This window comes from Suricata suricatta, chromosome 10 (assembly GCF_006229205.1).
Source record: "Suricata suricatta isolate VVHF042 chromosome 10, meerkat_22Aug2017_6uvM2_HiC, whole genome shotgun sequence".
In the NCBI taxonomy this organism is placed as follows: domain Eukaryota; kingdom Metazoa; phylum Chordata; class Mammalia; order Carnivora; family Herpestidae; genus Suricata; species Suricata suricatta.
This window is the reverse complement of record NC_043709.1, coordinates 96,786,715-96,796,685: the sequence shown is the minus strand read 5'-3', so window position 1 is coordinate 96,796,685 and position 9,971 is coordinate 96,786,715. Positions and strand designations below refer to the sequence as shown.

The following is a 9,971-nucleotide window of genomic DNA, read 5'->3' as shown; positions in this document are numbered from 1 at the left end:
GAAGAACAAACACGAGCTATGAAAAGAAACTCACATGGCTAAGTTACAAATGCATATACTATGTGCCCAGCTCTGTGCCGAGTGTGAAGATTTTGTTTGTCCTCCTTCCCACCAACAAATGAGTGACAGTAAAGCTCAGAAGTGAAACTGGGAGTGCAGCGGTGGGCCCCACAAATATCAGAGACAAACTGGGGAATGAATGAGGCCTGGAAGAAACTAGAGAAGTTTTTTATTAAGTAGGCTTCACATCCAACACGGAGCCCAATGCAAGGCTTGAACTCCCTATTGTGAGATCAAGCCCTGAGCTGAGATCAAGACTCGAACATTTAACCAACTGAGCCAACTGTGCACCCCAAATAGAGAAATTTTATCCACCAAAAGAACACAGTATTTTTAAGCCCCTGATGTTTCCCCACAGTCAGCCCATTTCTGTTGATACTTACCAATTCATCATTTCCCCATTTTGTTGTTTGCTAAAGTGAGGAGACTTGCCCGGTAAACTCCCTTGGCCTCCTTATGCAAGAAAGGAAACCCTGACTGAAACACAAAGCCACAGAACAAATTAATATTATTATGGCTTAGGGCTGACTTCCTAAAAAAAAACAGAAAAGGATTCATTTTCCTTGGATCTTAGTGACAAAATACTCCTGGACTCAGAAACTGATGAGAGAAGGAGAGAGAGAGAGAGAAAGAGAGAGAAAGAGAGAATGAATTCATCCCAACCATCTACATCACAAGGCACAGGTAAAATCTGCAACTCTTCCTTTCTTTCATAGATCTTTTTTTTTGGGGGGGGGAGCAGTAATAAATATGTTCAGGAATAGGACAATGGAAAAGTGTTCACTAAAGTAAAAGAAGGGAGACAGAGACAGAATGCAAGAGAAAGAACAGACAGTGGTCAGGAGACACTATGTTGGCCTGAGGATTGCTGAGCTGGATTATAGGGAGAATGGAATCAGACTGCTGTTCCCACCCTTTCCCCATGTTGCATTGGGCAAGTCACCTCACTTTTCTGGAACTCGCTTTCCCTGTCTGTAAAATGTTTATCGGGTGGGAGGGAGGAACTACAAGATGATTGCTCACATTTTATATGAATGGGTTTACAAAGGGCTTGCAAGGGAAATGAGAGACCAGAAAGAGGAGGGCAGGAGAGAGACAAGAAAAAGAGAGGTGAGAGGGCAAAAAGGAAAGACAAAAACAGGAAAAGAAGGGGGGTAAGCCTGGGAGACTTAAGAAGGAAAAATAGCACATCTGCCACAGTTCATGAGTCTTAGTATCAGCAATGGCTTCTTCTAGGGCTTCTAAAAGCTGGTTCCCAGACCAGGAACTTACTGACCCCATCACAGCTCTAAGGAACTGTTAACTCTAGAGCTGAGGTCCCATCATCAGTGTTTAAACAAACTCTCCAAATGTTTTGGATGCATGTTGAGTCTGAGAATTACTCCATAGAGACAGCACAAGTGGAAGGAAATAAGTAAGGTCGAATAAGAATCTCTTTCGTAGCTTGCTTAGGGAAGATTGGCCATGTTTGCATATTTCTTTCTACAGAGAAAGGATGCTTCCCTTCCCAAAGGTACTTATGGACAGTTGCTGGGGTCTCCATTCTACTGCTCAGTGTCTGTTTTATTACCAGATGTGTTGGTGAGTTCTAAAGGTCAAGTTTAATCTCCTTGGTGAATATTAAGAGTAAAATCGTTCTTGTTGCCTGTGGGTTCAGTTCACCCCCAAAGGGTATTCCTGTTCCACTTTCTTCCCTAGTGACCTCCAGGTCATTAGAACTTCAACTAGTACAGAACAGTTACCAAATTTCAGCGACCTCTGACACGTTTTTCATGATAGACATTTTTCATCTCCTTTGTAGCCTTGAGTCCTAGCCTTTGTACTTCTATCATTAGTGGAAACTTCTCCACAGGAACCTAGCCAGAAACATGAAAAGTTGCTTTTTGGAACAAGGGAAGGGAGGGCTGGCATAAGAGAAAGTGAAAGCATATTTGTTTTCTCTGGGTCTTTGGACCTGAAATAAAGTATATCCATCTTCATAAATCATGAAAACTATGAAATGTGAATTCCCCCCCTTTCTTTGAGTAAGTCATTCTCAGTGTCTTTCCATGTAGAAGGACAGCTAGAGAGTAAAAAAAGATATTATGATGATTGTTGGTACTTTTGTTACAAATATAAAAATGATAAACTTAATTTTTTTAATCAAGAATAATTAATGTAAACTCTGCCCTGTTCCTTACAGTGACATATTATAGCTTTCAACTCTGTGATGAGAAAAAGTTCCAGCCATACGAGGATTTCAAAGACTTCTTCTGCTACAGAGATGGATCAGGTATAATAATCCTCAAATTTGAACATAAAAATTCACATATCAATTTTTTTTTGCTTCTAGCTCGATATGGGGACAACTAAAGTAGTTGGATAATGTCCTGTTTCTCAAAAACAAAATGTAAAATATTGCCTGTACTATCAGAGACTGATGAGGAATTGGTAAGAAGACAGGTCTAGAACTTTGAAAATGTGATATCACATGGGACAGGAAATCCTGGGTATGATATAGGAAACTTTCAGAAGAAATTTGAGGTATGACTGAACAGAAAATCTAGAAGTGGAAAGTATTATCTCCAAGAGTGCACTTTCTTTTCATTTCTCACTTGCTTCCCAATGAGGTGAAGGAGAAAAAAATACATATATAATATATAAGTCTGTGAAGTTTATTAAAAAGAAATAGTCCAGTTTTTCTCAATTTAATGGTGAGGAAATTAAGGTTCAGAGGAGTGTCTTGTAGCATTTTGCAAAGACTTGGAACAAAACTATATATATAAGAATATACGGAATATATTTCTGAGATATTCCAAATTTCCTATTCTCTACAAGTCTAAAAAGTTTAGCCCATCTCTACAACCAGTTTGGAGATTTTGTTGAGAGCATATTGCTTAGGCAACATGAGAGATGGTTGCTTAGAAGTCACTCAGATAAAATACATAACTGTCTCTGACCTTGGCCTTCTAAGAACAGTTAATAGAACTCTATATTAATAGCATAACTGAGATAGATTGTATGTATGACTGGGTTTACTTACACATTTAGAAAATAAGGATTATGTCTCAGGGTGCCTGGGTGGCTCAGTCAGTTAAACATCTGACTTCGACCCTGGTCGTGATCTCATGGTTCGTGGGTTTGAGTCCCACATCGGACTTTGTGCTGACAGCTTAGAGCCTGGAGCCTGCTTCAGATTCTGTGTCTCCCTCTCTTTCTGTCCTTTCCCCACTCATGCTCTGTCTCTCAAAAGTAAATAAACATTAAAAATTTTTTAATTTAGAAAATAAAGATTATGTCTCAAAAGACAAGAGAATTTCTGTTTATGTTTATTGACATAGGAATTCTCTAAAGTCTTAGCTAGTAAGATAGGGAGTGAGCAAGAACAAGGGGTTCCAAGGTACCAGTCAGAAGACTGATAATGATGAACTTCATGAGGCCAGATGAAGCTTTGTTTCCTTACTTAGCTGATACATGACACTCATGGAAACCTCTCCTCCTAGGTTCACTCAAGAATTGCTGTCCATCGAACTGGGTCCATTTTCAATCTAGCTGCTACTTATTTTCTACTAACACCATGTCTTGGGCATCAAGTGTAAAAAACTGCTCAAACTTAGGAGCACATCTGGTTGTTATCAACACACTAGAGGAGCAGGTAATTGGAGCACAGTCACCTCCAGTGTCGATGTAACATTCTTCACAGGATCTATCCCTCTTTCCATACATATATATGTTGTTTGGTCCACAATGACTATTTGTTAAATGAATGTATTAAAATGCATGCTGTTCCTACTATGTCTAGAAGTTGATGCCTACTGTAACTTATTGTCATCACTAGAAGAACCTAAGGGGGAAAGAAGAGGAATTTCCATGTTCAATTCTTTTATTACCAAGACAGGAAAAAGGGGGGAAGGGTTGAGAGTTCATTGTAGAAAGACTATTGTGTTGATGAACACATCATACAATTATGTCAGATATGCCAAAGGTATGTCTGTTATCTTTAAGCTGTAATTAATAATCTTTCATGCTGGATACATACAGTAGCTTTTGCTACAAATAACAGTAGATCAACTTTGATGAGTTATTGAGAAACTCCTCTGTTAAAGATCCTTTTTTTGTTGGTTTAATTCTATGTTCTGTATATTTTTACCACAATAAAAACAATCAGGAGATACTCCTCCATGATCTTACAATTTCAGAGTCATTTTTCTGTCACCTATAATCTATATCCTACTTTATCTCTTTTAATAACAACTACCATCAACATTTGTTCAAAATTGAAATGATTGATCTTCCACTTTTTTTTTCCATCGTGTTGCTCCTCTAGGAATTTCTTTTCTATGCAAAACCTAAAAGGAGAGAGTTTTATATTGGACTGACAGACCAGGTGACCGAGGGTCGGTGGCAATGGGTAGATGGCACACCTTTCACAGAATCTCTGAGGTAATTTCCTTCTTGCAGAACAATTTTAACGCTACTTCAAGTCCCAAAGTAGACCATTGTTGATGGGGGTTCTCAGAGCCTCCTTCTGTCCCATGAGATATTTTCAGGTCAATCCTTGGTGATTTTACATGCAAGAAGATAGTCGAAGGAAGCATGAGGACCCATCCTGCTTCCTGAGACCATCTGAAGAATAAATGGGAAATAACAGACAAAAATGAGGAGGGAATTAGAACCAAAGACTAATTCATTGGAAATGCAGAGGAGGCAAGGAGTGAAATTCAGAGTCTTGTGCCCCAAACTAGTATATATGACAAAAAACAGTGATTTGAGAAAGCCAATTTATGGAGTGAAAGGGGGACTCCTTTGATAATGTCTCTTTTCTTTCTGATAGTGTCCTTACATCGTTAGAGCACAGCCCTTTGGAGTTTTCATAGTTTTGATCTCATTAATTATTTCATTTTACCTAAATTACACCTTTTGGAGACACGCCCATATTATTAATCTTCATTTAGTATTTGAGGAAACCAAAAGTCAAGAAGATTAAATCAGTTCTAAGAGCACAGCCGCCAGGCACTGAGATTTTAGAAAGTTGCTTCACTAAAGCACTGTAACACCACAAAGGATGCACCTATGTTAATACAAACTCGGTGCAGAATAAGATGAGACATGAGCGTGAAGGAAACAATTCATGAGTATCGGTGCTTCCCATAACTTCTCATTGTAGATTTACAGTCATGAGGAAGCACAGACCAGAAAGAAAGTCAGGAATATCCAGTTGGGCTTCACCACCCATGAACTCTAAGATGTAGACAAATGGTTTGGCTTTCCCAGGATTTCTTTTCTTCATCAATAAAATGGAAGTTGTAATGCCTAACAAAATGGTTACGAAGTCACACAACACAAATGTAATTGGCCTACCATCATTGGTCACTTGGCTTCCTGTCGCTAGGATTTTAAGTACCCCACATTTGCTTTCTTTCAGCTTCTGGGATGAAGGGGAGCCCAATAATATAGTAACAGTGGAGGACTGTGCCACTATACGAGATTCTTCAAACCCGAGGAAAAATTGGAATGATGTGCCCTGTTTCTTCAATATGTTTCGGGTTTGTGAAATGCCTGAAGTAAAAAAGCTTTGAATAACCAAAAAAATCCTTTAAGAACAGAAAGCACGACTGAATGCATAAATACACAGGAGCAAGAGTGTGAACACAGCACCCTATAAAGACTACATAGGGACTTCATCAGGATTTTGTTGCTCTTGATATAAATAAAAAAAGTTTTGGGGCATCTGGTGGCTCAGTTGGTTAAGCGTCAGACTTCGGCTTGGGTCAAGATCCCACGGTCCATAGTTCGAGCCCTGCGTCAGGTTTTGTGCTGACAGCTCAGAGCCTGGAGCCTGCTTGGGATTCTGTGTCTCCCTCTCTCTCTGCCCCTCCCCCACTCTCACTGTCTCTCTCAAAAATAAATAAACATTAAAGAAAATTTAAAAAAAGATTTTAAATAAAATAAATAGTTTTGAATGTTATAATTTGTGATCCTGATTGACATGCATTTTTCTCTATTTTAGTCTCAGGACTTCTCCAAATTTACCAAACAATTCTCTAACAAATCTGGGAAAAGTAAAGAATACCCCTTTTGATACATTTGCTTTGTTTGTGAATATTTATATGAAAATATAGAGACACAGCCAGTACAGAGCCCAGAAAAGAAGATTTTCTTTTTGCATTTTATTGTGTTCATTTTGTATGTCAAAGATTACTTACAACAGAGGCTTAATTGTAATTCCAAATAACAAATCCATATCCATAAGTCAGATAAGGGTGACTAAGAATCCCATCAACGAATCCATTACATTAGCTGGTTATCATTAACCCAATAGCTGGCATAATGCTGACAAAGCTTGTAGTTGTCACAGATACCAACTCAATGAACCAATTTATTTTTAAGATATAGACAAACCACTGATTTTAAAACCTACCTCATTGGACTCACCTCTGTGGAAGCTATCCAGTGGATATATATGAAATCTCCAAGAAAAAAATATTAATAACTTTTATAAAATAGATCATAAACTTGCAATGAAGCAGACCCACCTTTATATTTTCCTATAGGATATCAAAATATTTCCAAAGGCCAAAGGGTTTACAATTTCATTAGCATCTTGAGAAAAATAGCTTTACTAGGAATAAAACTCAAACTATCTATATAGAAGATTTCTTTTTTAAAAAACTTAAATTCAAGTTAGTTACCATATAGTGTGATAATGATTTCAAGAATAGAATTTAATGATTCATCACTTACATAAAATACCCAGCGCTCATCCGAACAAGTGTCCTCCTTAATACCCATCACTCACTTAGCTCATCCCCCCTCCAATATCCCACCAGCAACCCTCAGTTTTTTCTCTGTGTTTAAGAGTCTCTTATGGTTTGACTCCCTCTCTATTTTTGTATTATTTTTGCTTCCCTTCCCTTATGTTCATCTGTTTTATATCTTCAGTGCCACACAAGAGTGAAATCGTATATTTGTCTTTGACTTATTTTGCTTAGCATAATACATTTTAGTTCCATCCATGTTATTGCAAATGCTGAGATTTCATTCTTTTTGATCACTGAATAATATTCCATTGTATAGATATACCACATAAAAAAGAGGATTTTCAAAGCACATTTGAACAATCCCCTGAATTCAGGTTCAGTGTCAAGTCTTCTCCTTTCCGGCTCCTGAAAAGTCTGCCTTCTCTTCTTGATTTCATACTGTTTTCACCCCTGCCAGAGCATGTATCCTCACTGTGCTTTCCCATAAAACCAATAAGAAACTTCTTCAAGTCCTGAAACTTATTCTTACTCCAAATACATGTGGACTTTCTGGCCAAAGGCTTTCACTGCACCTTGCTAGGGAAATGCCAGGCTAACCTTCAGCTCCAAACAGATGGTTATTTCATCCATTCGTCCCAAGGGCTCCTTTTGCTCTTTATTCTCTTTCACTGAATAACTAAACCTCACTTGGATTTGTGGCTGTCGCTCAGCTAGAGCTAGGGTCCAACAGCCAAATTGTTCTAAGAGAACATTCAGCTTGACAATTTCCTATCTCAAGCCTATCCATAGGAATTGCACAACATTTTAATCAATGCTGATAAGATGATTCAAGAATATTTAAGTAACATGGCACCTTGAATAACGATGCTTCTTGTACACAGCACCATAGAGAGATCCTCAAAATTCATACACTGAAATTAATGTGTAATCATTAGATGGAAAAATTCAGCTGGGTAAGTGACTATAATGTATAGTAAAGCCTTGGATTGAGAGTAACTTGTTCTGTGAGTGTTCTGCAAGACGAGCAAGCATTTCTAATAAACTTTAACTTGATAAAAGAACAATGTCTTACAATATGAGTAGTGTGTGACACCAAATGTCATAGGATCACAACTAAGCCAATGGTTCTTCTCCCTCTCTCACTCTCTCTCTCTCTCTCTCTCTCTCTCTCTCTCTCTCTCTGGCTCGCTTGCTCGATCACTCGCTGCAGGATTATGGTGATCATCTCCCATGTTCAGATCTCAGTCTCAGACTATGATGTTTGGCAGAAATCAGTGATTTTTCAGAATGTTGGAAGCTGCCCACAACTGGCACTGGTGTATTTTTTGTCACTGCAAAGCACCAATGGACAGTCCTTTGCTTTTCTATACAAGAGTAAGTTTAGGAATGTTTTGCTTCATGTTAGGTCAGGCTGCCTGCAGATATAGACCCTTTCTTCTGCTGCCTTACTGCCAGTTACATTAAGTACAGTGTATAGCAAGAGTTCATTACTATTGTACTGAAGTCAACATCCGTGGGAGTGTATACAATGACCCCCACACAGAAAAAGATTTCATTAAGCCAATAAAAAGCAGCAATTCCATCAGTAATAGTGAAAGTTGCCCTACACAATAACCCTCCTGTCTCTTGTCTCCCTCACACCAGCCATGAAGGTTTTCAAAGGTAAATTTGTTTATTTTTCTTTATATTTTACATTTTCTTTGTTATTTCATATTATATTACAGTATTGTAATCATTTTTATATGAATATTTTGGGGGCATGGAATGAATCAATCACCTGAGTTTCCATTATTTTTAATGGGGAAATTCATTTTGATATACAAGTGCTTTGGATTACAAGCATGTTTCTGGAACAAATTATGCTTGCAACCCAATGTTTAGTTATATTGGTTTTCCTTAACATGTTTATTCCTCTTAGACATATGTGACAATATGTAGTTTGGTTGATTTTTCTTATATAAAGGAAATATTTTGTCACTTAAAAGTTATTTCAGATTATGATAAACCAATATAATGAAACACAATTTACTTATATGGAACAAGGTATAAAACATTTTCCATACTATATTTTTAAGTGAAAAATGTAAGATGTTTTCCACAAAAAACAAATAATCCAATTTAAAAATGGGCAGAAGACATGAACAGACATTTCTCCAAAGGCATCCAGATGGCCAACAGACACATGAAAAGATGCTCAACATCACTGATTATCACAGGAGTGCAAATCAAAACCACAATGAGATAGCACCTCATACCTGTCAGAATGGTTAAAATAAAAAACACAAGAAATGAGTGTTGTGGAGGATGTGGAGAAAAAGGAACCCTCCTGCATTCATTGTGAGAATGAAAACTGGTGCAGCTGCTGTGCAAGGCAGTACGGAGGTTCCTCAAAAAGTTAAAAATAGAACTACCCTATCACCCAGTAGCTGCACTGCGTAGGTATTTACTCCAAGGGTACAAAAATACTAATTCAAAAAAATACATGCACCCCAATGTGTATAGGAGCATTATCTACAACAGCCAAATGATGGAAGCTTAAAGAAGATGTGGTGTATATACAACGGAATATTATTTAATCATAAAAAAGAATGAAATCTTGCCATTTGCAATATAATGGATGGAACTAGAAAGTATTATGCTAAGTGAAATAAGTCAATCAGGAAAAGAAAAATACCACATGATCCCATTCATGGGTAGAATTTATGAAACAAAACAAAGGAGCAAAGGAGAAAAGGAGAGAGACAAACCAAGAAACAGACTCTTTACTATAGAGAACAAACTGATGGTTACCAGAGGGGAAGTGGGTGGGACAAAGGAGGAAACAGGTGATGGGGATCAAAGAGTACACTTATCATGATGAAAACAAACAAACAAACAAACAAACAAAAACCCCTTAGATTTGTGGGGGGAAAGTTGCAAGATGTTTAAGGCAGTGCAGATAATGTTGCTATTAGTATAAAAACAGTAGGTTGTATATGTACATACATTGATATAACACATATAAACACACAGAAGTAAGAAACTGATAATCATTGATAATCATAATTACTCTAAAGAGGCATTTAAAGGACTGGAGTTCAGAGTGGAATATTTAACTGATACTTTTATTTACATTTTTACTCTTTGCTAAATATATATATATATATATATATATATATATATATATATATA

General features: G+C 37.4%; 1 protein-coding gene across 2 annotated transcripts; it reads left to right on the top strand.

Moving 5' to 3' along the window:
* Positions 1–495: 495 nt before the first annotated feature.
* Positions 496–5,769, top strand: CLEC4E (C-type lectin domain family 4 member E). Of its 2 annotated transcripts, XM_029955201.1 has the most exons (6): positions 501–744; positions 1,549–1,641; positions 2,243–2,332; positions 3,543–3,694; positions 4,367–4,482; positions 5,465–5,769. In XM_029955201.1, exons 1-6 carry the CDS (start codon positions 708–710, stop codon positions 5,616–5,618), a joined length of 642 nt encoding a protein of 213 aa, XP_029811061.1. In that variant the 5' UTR covers positions 501–707; the 3' UTR covers positions 5,619–5,769. The 2 variants fall into 2 exon arrangements, with proteins under 2 accessions (XP_029811062.1, XP_029811061.1); XM_029955202.1 differs by lacking the exon at positions 1,549–1,641 and having other exon boundaries at positions 496–744.
* Positions 5,770–9,971: the final 4,202 nt, after the last annotated feature.

What these genes read in the sequence shown, in the direction of transcription:
- CLEC4E (XM_029955201.1), top strand. Translation starts at nt 708, where the DNA reads ATGAATTCATCCCAACCATCTACATCACAAGGCACAG. An exon ending in TTTTATTACCAGATGTGTTG is followed by an intron (nt 1,642 to 2,242) that starts GTGAGTTCTAAA and finishes TGTTCCTTACAG; the next exon opens with TGACATATTATAGCTTTCAA. An exon ending in CTGCTACAGAGATGGATCAG is followed by an intron (nt 2,333 to 3,542) that starts GTATAATAATCC and finishes CTCTCCTCCTAG; the next exon opens with GTTCACTCAAGAATTGCTGT.